Source organism: Camellia sinensis, chromosome 5 (assembly GCF_055761805.1).
Source record: "Camellia sinensis isolate YWXY chromosome 5, ASM5576180v1, whole genome shotgun sequence".
NCBI classification, from domain to species: Eukaryota; Viridiplantae; Streptophyta; class Magnoliopsida; order Ericales; family Theaceae; genus Camellia; species Camellia sinensis.
Genome location: NC_138965.1, coordinates 27929833 through 27946374, shown reverse-complemented (window position 1 = coordinate 27946374; position 16542 = coordinate 27929833). Strand labels below are relative to the sequence as shown.

The window sequence follows — 16542 nt, the reverse complement described above, 5'->3', positions numbered from 1 at the left end:
AGTTAGAGCGCAAAAGGAGAGGTTAATACCTGAGTGTACCTTAACCCGAACTACGTAAGGCTTGATTCCCATGTTTGGAATACGTAGGCAACTCCATTTTGAAGTCCAGCCACAAACATTTCCAAATCGACTGTGTCCATGTAATGGTTCTAATCATCGTTGTCTTCTCTGTATCCGAGAGTTCGGTTGTTATCGTCACCTTGAAAACTGGCTACAGTGTGTTGCGGTGCTATTCAAAGAAGGGGCAACTTTCCATTGCCATACAGCGCGCTGCGGTGCTATTCAAACAAGGGGCAACTTTCCATTGCCGAGCAGTGCCGTTCGGGCAAGGGGCAATTTTTCATTGTTTTGGATCTGAGGTTGTACACCTCAAGAGTAAGTTCCGTGTTGGTCAAGCAGTGGCCATTTGCAAAAATAGTTTTTGAGAATTTTTAGTGAAATTGACTAATTTTCTAGAAAATTATTCTATTTTTCCAAAAACTGGACCATATCTTGGACCCAAAAAGGAAAATTTTCAGTGCTCATAGCTTGACTTGCATGATTTTAAATCGAAAAATTGAACAAGCATGTTAATCTTACTCTCCTATTGGTCAAAATTATTTTAGTAGAAAACCAAAACAAAAAATTGGTTAAAATGATGAACTAGGGGCACAGTTGAGTCAGGCTTCCTGTCTTTCCCCCGTTGTCAATGCATTTGACAGAAAGGGCACCATACTTGCCCGAAAGGGCACCCTATTCGCCAAGAAGGGCACTGCGGAAGCTAACAGAAAAGGGCTGAAAGCTCTCATATCCTCCGAACAGCGAGGTATCAAGCCAAGTGCGAAGCACGAACTAGAATGGAGCAAGGTATTCCACTCCCTCATCCGGACAGATCTGATCACGTCCAAACTCCCCAACAGAGCATCGTCAACCGATGTTAGTTACAGATCTGCTGCACGTCTGGTCGCATTGCAACCCCTCTGTGGGAGAAACTCACTATTGTGAACAAGAATGAGAATCTGGTAGAATACCAGGGGCAAGAACCCACAACTTCCTCTTTATCCATCAACCACCCACTGGAAGGATAAAAAAATGAGAGATTGAAGAATAGAGAGATGTACGATGAGAGAAAAAGTTGAGGAAAAGGGCTTTTTCAGAAAAACAGAGCCTGAGGGCCGAGTGATGTGAGAATCACAAATGAGAAAGGATGGGAAACAATACCCGGAGAAACTGGCTCCTCGTGCACTGAGAGGTCTCTTGCCATTGGAACACGTCTGTGTGTCGTGTCAGTCGTTTTGTTTGTCTCGATTCTTGTTTTGAGTCGTTTCGGGTGTCTATAGATGTGTTTAGGTTGTCTTTCCTTTTCTTTCTTTTTGTTGTTGAGTCGTGGTGTGCTATGTTCATTCGTAGGCTCAATACCCAGTTGAGAACTTATTCTCACTCTCAATTTCAAAAAATCGTTTTATGCTCAGAGTGCCGTGTTGTTCTCCACATTTGTGCAAAACAAGATTTTGTTCTTTCAAAAACCATAGGGTTCAACCCGAGTCATGTGGGAACAGTAAAACCAGACGTATCTGAAGCTATATAGGTTCCAGACTTCGAAGCAAAAGAAAAAAGGGAAAATGTCGGGCATCTGAGTTTGTTTCAACTTCTGCAAGTTCCGTCATCGCATCCTATATGTTCAGAATGAGCTGTGTGTTCAAAATTAAAAGAATACTGTGTTATGAGCCATGTGTTCAAATCGAGCAGTGTTGTGTTATGAGCTGCGTGTTCAAAAAAATGAAAATAAGTGAGCTGCGTGTTCAAAGTGGAATGTGTGAGCTGCGTGTTCAAAATGAAGTGAATGAGCTATGTGTTCAGAAATGAAAATTTATGAGCTGCGTGTTCAGAATTAAGAATGAGCTGTGTGCAAATGAAAATGTATGAGCTGCGTGTTCAGAATTGAAATGTGTGAGCTACGTGTCCAAAAATGTAACTCTCAAAATGGAAGAGGAGGTCAACTATTAAGAGGAATTAACTAATCAAGTAACACTCTAACATATAAAATGACGACAAAATTTTAAAAATGTCACAAATAAATATGTTTTTAAGAACAAAATAATTTTGTACCATTTTTATTTTCTTTGAGACAAAATATCTTACCTCTAAAAGATTGTAATTCATTACTAAAAGTTTAATTTCATCAATACACTATGACACTTTTGACAGCTAAATGTTTTGTTCCTAACAAATGATTTCATCCTTAAATTTTATCCACAAAGCCTTAATTTCTTGTAATGTAAATAAAATGTTTTAAAAGAGTTTATGAGCTTCTTTTGTTAAAAAAAAAAAAAAAAAGCCCACTAGTTTGAAAATGCAAGTTTGAGTTTTTGAGTCATTTTCTCCATTTTAAATGGAAGGAAATGCTTGTACCAATTTAGCATTCCACTGCACTTCAAATTGGTGGAAGTGATTTGGTGATGGTTTTGTAAGTACGTGTATTTGAATGTCATGTGGCAAGTCACATCATCACTCTCTCCCAACCTCTCTTTTTGAATCACTCGCTTGATATGTTGTCTAGTTGCTATCCAACTACGTGGCAACCACTTTATCTTATTAAGATTCCGCTCAACTTTCAACTTGTTTATTTTGCATTATCATGTTTGCATAAGTTGGGAGCAAGGCTAGAGACCTCTTCAAGATTGATGTCACAAACATGGTTCACTCGATCAACGTATGAGCTCCCACCAAAGATTTGTGAATTGGTGATTTGAGAGATAATCGAGCTAGCAGTGTTAAGTGTACAAATACAAAACACAAAAAGAGATATAGATGTCTTATAGGAAATGAATCTAACATATCTGTGAAACACTTGTGTCTCATTTTGTGTTTGCATCTATTAGTTTTAATGTAATTAAGCTTACCTGCTCGAGATGGCTCTACTTTGATTAGTCTTAAATAAAATAGACAAATCTTTTTTACCAAGGCAAGTAACACTTCCAAAAACATATCACAATAATGAGATCTTAAAAGTTGTATCAAACTCACCTTTGTCACCCATTCTACAAGTTTTAGCTTGGGCCTTTAGCAAATTTTGTTTTCTTCTTGAGGTTGCATTCCAACCACTCCTCTCACTGTTTAGACCTATTTTCCTTGATCCATTCCTCATTCCTCAAGCATCTTCATAGTTCCTTAGCGTTAGGACGATCTCTAAGAAGATGTGTCATGTCTTCCAATTGACTTCTATATCTAGGGCAAGTACCATCTGTGTCCATGCCTTTTTTAGCTCTCATCACATTGGTTAGGAGTTTACCATGCATCACGATCCATACATAAACTTTTAAGTCTTTGTGGTAACTTTAATTTCCAGACCCAACTCCAGTTGATGTTTTCCTTACAACCAATAATGATATTGTATGCAACTTTTAAAGTGAAATTACCATTCTCATATCCTTTCCATGAAGGTCTATCTGGAAAGGTTACAAACCTGGGCAGAGGTATTTTGTAGATGTTTTATTTGTCTATATCACTTAATAGAGGGTCTATGGATGAGAGATCCCACTGGCCGTCCTTAGTTATGATCTGGTTCACTATTTGTGTTTCTTGAATATGGAGTTCTGCTACATTTTCTTTCATAAGTTTATCCCCATTCCACCAGTCATTCCAAATAGAGATAGACTCTTCATTACCCACAATCCATTTTACCCCTTTCCTAAGAACTTCCCTAGATTTCATGATGCTTCTCCAAATGTGAGAGGTTTTAGTCTTTTTATCCCAATTCATGAACTTGGAATTTTTAAGGTATTTGTCCCTTAAGATGTTACCCCAAAGATTCTCCTTATCTATCAGCATCTTCCAACTTAATTTGGAAATAAGGGCTAAGTTTTGTTGCTTAGCTGCCCTAATTCCCAGTCCACCTTTCTCCTTAGGTTTACAAACCTTATCCCATTTTATTAGATAGATTTTCTTGCTGGTTTATGTCTCTCCCCATAAGAAATTTCTATTGAGTTTATCAATAGTTTTACAAATAGGTAGGCCTGTCAACGGATCGGGTATAGCCCGAATCCGATCCGAATCCGATCCGATTAATCCGGTCCATTTATACAAATCTGAATCCGAATATCTGTTTAACCCGTATCTGTGTAGCCCGATTTTAAACGGGTCGGACTCGGATAAATCCGATCCAATCCGTTTGTTTGCCTAATCCGATTCCATTGAAATCAGATCTCTCATAAACAGATCTCTCTCATCGTCTGAAAAGTGCGTTCTATTGTTGAAGTTCATCGTCTGAAGATCAAATCTCTCTCTCATCGTCTGAAAATGCTCCGATTGATGACGATGAACCTAGCCAAATCGAGCTCTCTGCTCCGATTGGATTCATAACGCTCAATTTCAAAGAACGAAGTCCAAATCTTGTCAGATCGGAGCTACGAACTGTAAGAGATCATCTCTCTGCTCCTTTTTATTTTTTATTTTTTTTGTTGGGTCTCTGTCCCGTATCAGATCTGTTTTTGTTGCCGATCTGATTCTTACCCGTATCAGATCTGATTCTTGGTTTAAAGTTGTATGTATCAGATCTGATCCTATTGCTCTGTCAATGAGAGTTGGGTTTTGTTAATGAGAGCTGGGTTTTGTTACAATATTGAACAAGATCAAAGGAGACCGTGAATTTATTGTTTCTTTTTATTGATTTGAGAGTTGGGTTTTGTTAATGAGAGTTGGGTTTTGTTAATGTGGAAGTTTTTTTTTAATTTTTTTAATTTTATAGTTTTTGATAACTATGGGCATTTTTTTTTAATTTTAATTTTAATTTTTAAATTTGGGGCGTGTGAAAAGAATTTAGTTTGTAGAGGGTTTTGAATCTGGAAAGAAAGAACTTTGAAGGTCAAGTTTGAAAAAAGAGCAAATGAATATTTTTGATTGGAGGGTTTTTCAAATCTTACTATTTTTTTTTTTTTGTTAAGTAGATGTGTAGAATACTTATGTGGGTTTTCATCAGTATGATATAAAGATTCATACAAGTAGTTTTTTTTTTTTTTTTTTCCCTAGATTTGCTTATACAAGTACTTATGTGGGTTTTCCCTAGATTTGCTTATACTTTTCTTTTTTGACAGTAAAGTTTGACACAAATCACTTATCACTCTTACTTGATCACTATGTATAATTTTCTGTTCTTGAATCATAGATTATTTGGATTGGCACTACTTTGTTTATTTTTATTTTTTTTGCTGGGACTGCAGCACTACTTTGAATGACAAATGATTTTTTTATATCTTGGAACACATCTTTATGCAACCAAAAAACAACAAATTAATAAATAAAAAATAGAAGACAAGATCAACATGCCAAATTCATTCTATTCAATAAAATTGTGTATCCTCTGTCAATTATTCAACAAAAACACATGATTTTTGTTGTTGAGTTTCAGAGAGCCCCTCCACGATTTAGTATAAAATTACAAAGGCAAATACTAGGTAAAGGTAAAAAGAAAAGGAAAAAGAAAGTTCTAAGAAATCATCTTTCACAACAAAGGCTCCCCAAATTATTGGATTGGAAAGTGACCCAAATCAATAATTCTATGGATACAAAATCAACCACATAAAATATACATGGGAACAACCTCGAAGGTCAGATGCTTTCACCACTGCACCAACCGTGTCACACACCATCAGACATGTATGACTATTCTTATCTTCTGTGGTTGGTTCTATGGAAGTAACTGTAGGTACTTTCATGGACAACCTTTCCCAGAGAGCCTCACTCAGATGTTTAGTCCTAGTACAAATGATGTTGTTAATGAAGATCTGATTTTTTCACCTAGGTCACTTGAAAAGTTAGAATTCGAAATTATATAAATGTGTTACAAACAACTGCTTTCCTTTTTCTCTATTTGACTCTTTGTTTTTGGGTTGTTGTGTAAATTTAGTTACTTTTTAATTGTGTGACTATTTTTATGAACCGATGATATGTAAATCAGGATTTATTCAGGAGGGCCATACTGGAGTCAGGGCCACCAGAAAATTTTGCTCTCAAGACTGTCCAAGAAATTATTAAACCTCAGGTAGTTGCTGAACACCCCCACTTCTTCCTCATTGTTGCTCATTGCAACATAAATTAGCTCCTGCCCTTTATATTGCTAAATACAGTGATGGCTATGCTTTTGTATATTATAATTAGAATTAGAATGTCTTAATTTGAGGATAAACTGTGAAACCTTTATATATATATAAGAAGATCTTTGTTTGTTTTTTGAAAATTCCAAAAGTTGTGTATTTAGTTATAACTTACGACACATTCTCTTACTCCTATTTCCCAACATTTTATATGTGGGTGAATGATTTGGGGATGGTTATCCTTGTTGTCTATACTGAATTACAATCTCTTTGTTTCCTTGAAAGATTGAATAGTACGTGAAAGAGTTTACCCAATTTGCTATGGCAATAAGCCTATTTACTCTCTTTTCTTGGTGGTAACCTGTGTTTACTCTGGATTAAGAACCATAGTTTACTTCTTCATAATGACCACCCAAAAAAAGAAAAACAAGAAAAAAACAGAGAAGTAAATAAAGGGGGACTTACGTGTATGTCCTACTAGGTGGACTTATTGTCCAATATGTCCTATAATTAATGCCATTTTTCATTAAACACTATAAAAAACGTCACTATTTGTTAATTTTCAGCGACAATATAAAAATTGTCACAAAAAATGTCACTAACTATAAGTTTTAGTGACAGTTTAAAAAAACATCACAAAAAAATCACTAAGTCACAAATCTATATAATTTCCAAATTGGTGCACACTATTTTTAAATGAACTCCTGCTCCTTTATGTTTGATTTCTTGTGTAGTGCATATTTGAGTTTTAGAGCCAAAGATGTCTTCGGATTATAGCGAACCTATTACTGCTGATGATGCCGAGTTGGATGACGATGTATCTCAAGGACCCACAAAGAGGATTCGAAAACTAACTTCAAAGGTATGGGATGACTTTGTCAAATTTAAAGGACCTAATGGAAATGACATAGCTAGATGTAAGCATTGCAATAGGGAATTTGTTGGAGAGAGTAGGAAAGGGACTAGTCATTTAAAAAATCATTTGTCGAAGACATGTCCAGTACTTAAAGGGCCAAATGCCCCTAGGATTGCAAGTAAGGCTGCTTCTGAATCTACTCCTAAGGCTGCAAATTTTAAATTCGATCAAGAGAGAAGTCGTATGGATTTTTCTAGGATGGTAATCAAGCACAATTATCCTTTTAACATGGTTGAGCATGAATTTTTTGAAATATTTTGTAATAATCTTCAACCAATGTTCAAACTTGTTTCTCGTAACACTGTTAGGGCGGATGTCCTTGATGTTTATGAAATAGAAAAGGCCAAGTTATATCAATTTTTGGATGAACTCTCTTCTAAGATCACCTTGACAACTGATATATGGACTTCAGACCATCAGAATTTTGCCTATACATGTTTGACTGCTCATTATGTGACTAATGATTGGGAGTTGAAGAAGAAAATCCTTGCTTATAGACGCATTGATTACCCGCATGATGGAGACCATTTGTTTAGTTTTATCAAAGATCTAATTTTAGAGTGGAACATAGATAAGAAGTTATTTTCAATGGTAGTCGATAATGCAACGAGTAATGATGTCATGGTGAGACTCTTAAAGCGATGGCTACATGACCAAGGATTACTACATTTGGGTGGACAATTGTTTCATGTGCGTTGTAGCGCGCACATATTGAATTTAGTTGTTCAGGATGGTTTGAAGGTGATTGGGAGTCTTATTTCAAAAATCCGAGAAAGTGTGAGATATTTAGGGAGGTCTCCTTATGGAAAACAAAAATTTGATGTTGCAGTGAATCATGTTAAGTTACATCATAAAAAGAAAGTCCCCATGGATGTTCCTACCAGATGGAACTCCACTTATTCAATGCTTGAAGCTGCATTAGATTTGAAAAGTGCATTCCACCGCTTAGGGCAAATTGACAAACAATATAAGCACAATCCTTCTGAGGATGAGTGGAATGTAGCAAATGTGATTTGTGGGTGCTTGAAGATTTTTTTTGATGCTACATCTCACTTTAGTGGTACCACTTTTCCGACTTCAAATGTGTTTTTTCCCGATATTTGTCTTATTCAACTTGAAATGAAAAAATGGGAGCAAAGTGAGTATGATTGCATTCGATTGATGGCCGGTCCAATGAGAGTGAAATTTCAAAAATATTGGGAAGAATGTTCTTTGGTGTTAGCAATTGCAGTGGTTCTTGATCCGAGATTTAAAATGGACTTGGTGGAATACTACTTTGGGCTTATTTATGGTGTTGATGCTAATAAGCATATTCAGAGGGTCCGTAATGGTTTTGTTGATCTTTTTTATGAGTATAGGAGTGATTCTTCTGATTCTATGAGTAGCATTGCACTTGTTTCTGAAAATAGTAGCTCAAGTGGTAGTCAGTTGCTTGTCGGTTCTTCGAAACAAGAAAGTTTGGCTGCTTTTCATGCGTGGTATGCCCAAGAACGTGCTTCTAACATTCATGCCTATCAAAAATCAGAGGTGGAGCAATACTTGGAGGAGTTGGTGTTTCCAAGTAATGAGAGCTTCAATATTCTACATTGGTGGAAAGTGAATAAAGCAAAATTTCCTACTTTGGCAAGGATAGCTCGTGATGTTTTAAGTGTTCCTGCTACTACGGTTGCATCAGAGGCGGCGTTTAGTGTAGGAGGTAGGGTGATTGATGAGACACGTGCTTCATTACTTCCAGATATTGTGGAGGCCTTGATCACTTGCCATGATTGGATTGAATCAACCAAAAATAGAAGTAAGTGAAATATTGAAATTTTTAAATAATTAGATGTTATTTAGTTTAGTTCTATGAATATCTTAATGTCACATTATTTTCAAATTGCAGATGTAGAAGAATGCAGACATGAGTAGATGGATTGAATTGAATCGAATCACTTGAAGTAGATGGGTAAATATGGTTCAGATTATGGGGCTTGTCCCATGCCTTTATAGTGATCAATGAAATTCGTATTTGACATAATTTGATAATCTGTTTGCATATTAAGGTAATAGCTTTCTTGATTTGCAGGTTTGATAATGAGCTTAACAAAGCGGTTGCTATTAAAGTTATTGACTTGGAAGAATCGTGAGTATATAGCTTTAATTATCTCTTACTAGAACTGCTTGTTGTGAAATGTGGTTACATAACTTTTCTTCTTGGAGCTTGGTTTAAATATTAATAGTGCTTATGTGAACTGCTCTGGTTATTGGTACTTTTTACAATTACCATGTACATGTGTTGGATCGTCTGAATATATTTTGTTAAGATGGTAGACGGTTGTGCTGATTTTGCCTACTTCCAAATCTGTTGTCTCTTTCTATCTATAGTTGCACTTTCAGATAATTGACAGCAAGATAGTGGTTCTTCCAAATCAGTGCTTCACTAAACATTCACTCATTATCCCCAGAATTGAGCAATAGAGATGAAACATACTGAGCACGCCTCTCCTCTAGTTCTTTCAATCTTTTCTTTGCTGCCTTTAATCTTATAGTTAGCCACTCTACCTCATCTAGTTCAGTGAGAGAAGATTGTTCAGTAGTTCTCGCCCCTTCCGTTTCATCGTCTGTAGCAACATCTGAAAAAACCTCTCTATATGGTCCACGAAAACGCTTTTCACTCTCCATCTCATCACGCTCGTTTCCCAAGATCTCTTGTATCATCAAATCCTTGCAAGCCCCTATACCAGTAACCATCTTCACACACACTTGCTGGCATCTCCAATTTTGTCTCACCAAGTTTGCAAGGCAAGAACTGCTCCTCTAGTATGGGAAATATCTACGGAACAACCAAAACAAAAATTAACAGTATAAGATATTAGCAAACAAAAAAGAAAAAGAAAAAGAAAGGACAATGAGAGAGAATTGGAACTAAAAGGCCAAGCTGCTTCCAATTGTCAAACATGGAAGTATCTGCACTGTCTCTTCTCTTTCCTGTGCCAAGCTGCTTCCAAGCCCTCAAAGGCCAAGCTGTTCTCTATCTCCTCACCTCCACTCTAAACCATGTTCTCATCATTCTATATCTGTCCCCTTTCTGGGCTTTAATAAGAACATACCCACAAAGCTACCATGTACTAGACTCAAAACAAGGCAACAGAGGAACCTAGTTGTCCCCATAAGTGCTTCTGGGGCTGAAACCACTGCAACAGATGCATATCATATTTATTTTTATTTTTATTTTTATTCTATAACTACAGTGAAGTCCCATAATTGCAAAAGCAAAAGGGATTATAGAGACAAGTTGCAGCTACTTCATGATATAACCAATTCATTCTCTAATCATTATCAGCTGAACCAAAATAAGTGGTCTACATCTATGTGGCACAATGTTAATTGCCTTATAAAGTGGAACTAAAGGGTCATACCACATGATGCAGTTGCCTTATAAATATATATATATATATATATAACAAAATAAGTCTCCTCCCTGATCGGTGACTTTACTTGGGTCCACTGCTCTTTATCAACAAAATTGTTTTCATTATTGTTTTTATCTTCTCTTACACTTGCTGATACATTGATAAAATTACTTCTGCAGATGTTTTGGTGGCTGATGTTATCGTAGTAGAAGCAAAGAACAAGAGAAGATACTGAAGAACTAATAGAGAAGACCAAAAGAGACACAAACATGTTTGGGAAACTATTGTTAGCTCTCAGATAGTATAGCATAGCTTGTTCTTCATAGGAGTCTTTCATGAGTTTTTTCTGGTTTTACTTTTGTGCCAAAAGTGTGTCATAAAATTCTGACCTCTTGTAAGTTAGAGAATGCAGTGGCAATGTTTTGGTGGCTGATGTTACTTTTTTTTTTTTTGTCAATGATGGAATTATTCTTTTTGAGTTGGATATGATTGGTGATAGTGAAACTGAATCACATCACCGTTTAATTTGCAACCAAGTGATTGGTTTGTTGCTTTGTAATGATGCTCCATTGTCTCTCAAAACCTGGTGACATCTTTTGAGTTGTTTTTACACCATGAATGCAACAGTGACTTTTGTACTCTATCTGGGATATGATCAGGTTGAGTTATTGAGCTGGGTTAGGCTTGTAAGCTTTGAATTAGACTGCTCAGCTTAGTATTGTTTGATTTGATTTGTATGTTCAAAATCCGAGAACATATGTTTAGCATGTGTAATGAAATAGACTTGTTTCCAATTTTGATGTTGCTAGTCAAACATGCTAGATATTTTTCAATTTCACTTTTAGTTTGCTGGAATTGAATATTTTTTTTAAAAAGTTTTTCTTTGTTGTTACTTCATGCTACATTGTGAAAGCCCTCATTTATGTATTTTTGATTGTATCACAAGGGGAGAAATTATGATGTTTTGTTTTGGAAAGATGCTTTGAAATGATGTTATGTTTTGCATTAGGAAAGTCAGAACATCAAGATGAACTTTTCATTATAAAAAGCTGCTATGTTTTTTTTATAATTGGTATTTTCTTGACTTTATGGCTGGCTTAAAAAAAAAAAAAAAAAAAAAAAAGGATCGGATCGGATTATTCGGATAGGATATCCGTGTAAAACGGATCGGATCGGATCACGTATAATCGGATTTTCAATAATCGGATTCGGATTCGGATTCGGATTAATAGTTAATCGGATCGGATCGGATTTTGGCATATCCGACCCGGATCCGACCCATTGACAGGCCTACTTTGAGGTAGCTTCACTGTTTGCATGGCATAGCTAGGAATGACAGATGTCACAGCTTGGATTAGAGTTATTCTCCCAGCTAGAGACAAGGTTTTAGCTTTTCACCCAATTAACCTCTTTTGAATTTTCTCAATGATGTACTAGAAGTGGGCTTTGCTGGCCCTATTATGAAGTAAGGGCATTCCAAGATATTTCCCAAGGTCCTGGGTTAATAAAATTCCACATTTGTGGCTGAGCTCCAAAGTTTTCTATCTAGGTACATTGGTGAATACAAACAGTTTGGATTTATGAAAATTTACTTTTTGCCCGGAAATCTCACAGATGTCCTGAGGACTTCCATCACCACATCACATTGCACAAAATCAGCTTTGGCAAATAATATGAGATCATCCGCAAAAAAATAAATGGGAAAAGGATAGAGAATTTTTGAAGGCTTTTATTCCTTTCCACTCACTTGCTTCAACTTTCTTAACAATCATGTTAGACAATCTTTCCATACACAACACAAATATATAAGGGAAGAGGGGGTCACCTTGCCTAAATCCTTTACCAGGTTTGAACTCAAGTAGGGTTTTCCCATTTAATAAGATGGCAGAGCTAACAATGGTAATGCAACTCATAATCAAATCAACAATTTTAATATTCAGATTGAATTCAAACAAAGTTTGGTGGATAAAATCCTAAGATAGTCTATCATAAGCTTTTTCCAAGTCAATTTTGAAGATCATGCCACCAATTTTACCCTCTTTGGATCTAAGCATGTGGGTAATTTCCTAAGTTATTATAATATTATCATTAGTGAATCGACCACAATATTATCCAACAAAAGTCTGATTCTGTTCACCAAAATTTTTGATAGAATTTTATAGCCCACATTGCATAGATTGATAGGTTTAAAAAGTTTTATGGTCTTAGGATTATCAGTTTTAGGGATGAGAGCAATAAGGGTTTGGTTAACCTCCTGAGGGATCACTCTAGTGTTAAATCAATCTTTAATAAAATCACAAGTAGATTGACCCATAATGTTCCAAAATTTCTGATAAACCACAGCTTGCAAGCCATCCTTACCGAGAGCTTTAAATGCTTTGATATTTTTAATAGCACTCTAAATATCACCATCAGTGATAGGTTTTAAGATCTCATGATTGTCTTCCTCAGTGAAGGTATTAATGGAAATATTATTTCAATTGTTCAAATTAAACACATCCTCATGTTTGAAGAGATTTGAAAAGTAGTTTTGAATATGAGCCTTGATCTCTTCAGGGTTGGAAATCCAAGCATTGGTACCATCTTGAAGAACATTAATTCTCAATTTCTGTCTTTTAGTAAGAGTAGTTATGTAAAAAAAAAAAAAAAATTGTGTTCCTATCACCTTGAGTAATCCACTTATTCCTAGACTTTTGAAACCAAACAATTTCCTCTTGTTGTAATACTTGGTTGTACTCTTTTATGAGATCTTTCTCAAGAAAAAGAAGGTTATGAGAACAATGGGTGCCTTGTGCTTTTTGCACACCTTCAATCCTAGCCAGAAGTATACGTTTATGTTTAAAGCATAGTTCTAAATATCGGCCGATATGTATCGAAAAAATGGGGTACTGCGACGGATACAGGCCGGTATACCGTTGAGATTGAAAATCGCAGGAGTATCGGCTGAGTCCCGGTATGTGTCGGTCTATAACTGTTACATAAGCTGTTACATAAGCCGCGACGGGTCGATACTCACCAGTTCGGACCGGTACGGGAAAGAAAAAGCTAAAAAACCTGTGAAATGATTTTTAAAATTTCACCACCGCGACACTCGATTCCCGATACGTACCGATCAATATTACTGACACCGATACTCTACGATCGATACCGTTACGTTACCTGATACCGCGATTTAGAACCTTGGTTTAAAGATATTTCCAAAAACTTCATTATTCTAGAGAATTGCATTATTAAGGAGAAGTTTATTTTTCAGAGGAAGTGATTTGTCACAACTATCCCAAGTATTTTTCACGACATTTTTAAAATAAGGATGAGAGAACCAAGCAGCCTCAAATCTAATAATTTTATTTAAAGGGGATTTAGTTCTCATACCTTCAATGAAGACAAGCATTGGTGAGTGGCCTGAGTACGTACGAGGTAGATTCCTTACAGATCTTTCGGGGAAGGTAGTCCTCTATTCGGTGTTGCAGAGTGCTCTATCAAGCCTTTCCTTTGCATTCACCAATCCTTGCCTATTGTTGGTCCAAGTGAGTTTTGGTCCTTCACAGCCAAGATCCATGAGGTTGCATTGATTAATCCTATCCATAACTTATTGATTCTACCAATATTTTGATTTTGGAAAAAGCTTCTTCTTTCCTCTAAACTGGTGTAGTCATTAAAACCCCCAACTGCAAGCCAAGGACTTTGCATATTTCCTTCCATGTTTACTAAGTTGCTCCATAATTCATCACGTTGCCTTGCATTTGGACTTGCGTAGATAGCTGAAAGTACCCACTCCTCGAAGTCTTCTTTTTGCACTGTTACATGAATGGCTTGAAAAGTTGCTTCACACACTTTAAATCCAACTTGGTTTAAGTCCCATAGAACCCAAATACCACCTGCTCTACCTGTAGGATCCACATTAGAGGATGCAGTAAATCCCATGTTGTTAAAAAACATACCCATTGAACTTAGGCCTACCTTGGTTTCCATGAGCACCAACATGTTAGGTTTATGAATTCTCACGATTTCTCTTAATATTTTCTTGAAGATTTTGTTTCTAGCTCCCCGACAATTCCAAATTAACATAATCATGGGTCCCATAAAGGGAAAAGATGGAGGGTTTGAAGATTTGGGTGACCCATAATCAAGTTAACCCTTCGGTAGTTGGCCACTACCGAAAACAGCGACTCCAATCGTATCAGATGATATAGAGGAAAGAGTGGGCAACCCGTGAGGGGTTTTATCCATAGTCTTAACTACTCAATCTACCATTCTATGGTGACTAGGTGAATTGCTTCGCTCTCTGGTTCGAGAGATAACCTTAGGTTGTTGTACTTTATCAAATGAATCTCCACTCCTGGAATCGCTTCTGCGTTGCTCTCCATTTCTTACTCCTCCTTCATATCTTGGATCTCCCTTTCTGTGTTCCTCATATTGTTTGTCTGGGGGTTTTGGATCAAGTCCTCCATATTCAAAATGAGATGTGTTGTGTTCTCCAAACTAGGGTTGGTTGTGATTAATAGCCTCTGAGTTATTATCATGTAATAGAGATGAGGATGTGACTTCCATTTTAGCTCTTTCATGACTAATGACACCTACCAGCTCTATCGTTCTAGCTTTAGTCATCTTATTGTCAGTTGTTTTCTCATAAATCAACTCTTGCACAGCCTTATACAGCTGTAAGGAACTTGCCTCTTCTTTCTCCCCTAGCTTTCCTTTGCTATGCTCCTTATCTGTCCCCTGCATAATTGTTGATTCATTTAAGCCCATTTTATATTGTGGGCTCTCTTTCTCCGGGCCTTGTTTTTTCCCTCTCTCACTTTCTTACGACTTTCTCCTTGTTGGTATTTAAGGCCTAGTTTGGCATCTTCAAAATAAAACAAAAAGTCAAAAAATTATTTAAAAAGTTAAAAAGTTATCATTATTCACAAAAAAAAAAATTATAAAAAAATTATTTTATACAATTTGTGAGACAACTCACTTTGACGTGAGTTGTCTTTGCCTAACTTTGGTGAGGACAAATTACACAGGCGAAGACAAGCTTAAGGACGGTGTTGTTCGGCTCATGGGGGCCATCACGGATCCCGTTTTGATAATCTGAACCGTTCAATTTGTAAAACTCGTCGAGTACTATATGTTTATAAAAAATCACATTGATCGGATATCGCTAACTATATGATCAAATCAGTTTTGTATAAAAAAAAATGGATGGTGTTATAGTTAACAGTTGAAAAAAGCCTAATCCGATCAAATAGCTATCGATATCTGATTAACGTGATTTTTTATAAGCATATAATACTCAACGAGTTCTACACATTGAACGGTTCCGATTAGCAAAACGGGACCCGTGGTGGGCCCCCATGGGCCGAACAGCACCGTCCAATTCAATGCCCGAAAATGATGGAATCATCTCCTACCCTATACTCTGCACACGCTGCCCCTTACGCCTTCCGACCGTACGGCCCATTCTATCACAATCTTCTCCTATACACAAATTTATATAATTTTTTAATATACATTTTTTCGTAAAAAGTCAAAAAGTTATCCCAAACAACTATATTTTTTTCCTCAACTTTTTAGTCTAAAAAGTCAAAAAGTACACCTATTTAAGACATCTCAAACAACTCCTACCTTCATTCTCCCTATTATCCTTCACAATAGCCTCCGAAAGAGGCTCAAATCTATTATGTGCATTCGTTGGGCCTTTTTGTGTTTTCTCAACTAAATCTGTTGTCTTTGGTTTTCTTGTGGCTAGTATGCAAGGCCCAAAGCCTCTCCATATTGCTTGTTGGCAGCCCAATATTGATTTCATCGCACGTGGCCATGTTTGAAGTGTTGTTGGGATTGGCATTGGTCACTTGTGCTTCTATCTTCTCCGGCACCAGTGAGTTCCTGCAGGTCTCTTTTTATGGCCTATCTTGCCATTTGAAAAACAAAGAAAATGTAAATGTTTATATTCAATATTATATAAATATTTACCTATATAAAATTGAAATGCAAAGGGTTTCTTCAAATCAATCTCCACACAAACTCTAGCATATCTCCTTCTAGCTGATGTGGTTGTGTTATGATCCACCTTCAATGGCTTGCCAATTAATTTTGCAATGTGGAATAGAACATTCTCATTGTAATATTCGATCGGTAATTGGAGAAACCGCACCCAGACCGCCATTGTAATCTC

At 36.5% G+C, this 16542-nt stretch overlaps 1 protein-coding gene across 1 annotated transcript; it reads left to right on the top strand.

Annotated features, from left to right (window-relative positions):
- Positions 1-4158: 4158 nt before the first annotated feature.
- Positions 4159-11020, top strand: LOC114305807 (zinc finger BED domain-containing protein RICESLEEPER 2). The gene is made up of 6 exons (XM_082868466.1): positions 4159-4394; positions 5936-6019; positions 6806-8779; positions 8870-8932; positions 9053-9109; positions 10559-11020. The coding sequence occupies exons 3-4, from the start codon at positions 6832-6834 to the stop codon at positions 8893-8895; spliced, it is 1974 nt and encodes a 657-aa protein (XP_082724592.1). The 5' UTR covers positions 4159-4394; positions 5936-6019; positions 6806-6831; the 3' UTR covers positions 8896-8932; positions 9053-9109; positions 10559-11020.
- Positions 11021-16542: the final 5522 nt, after the last annotated feature.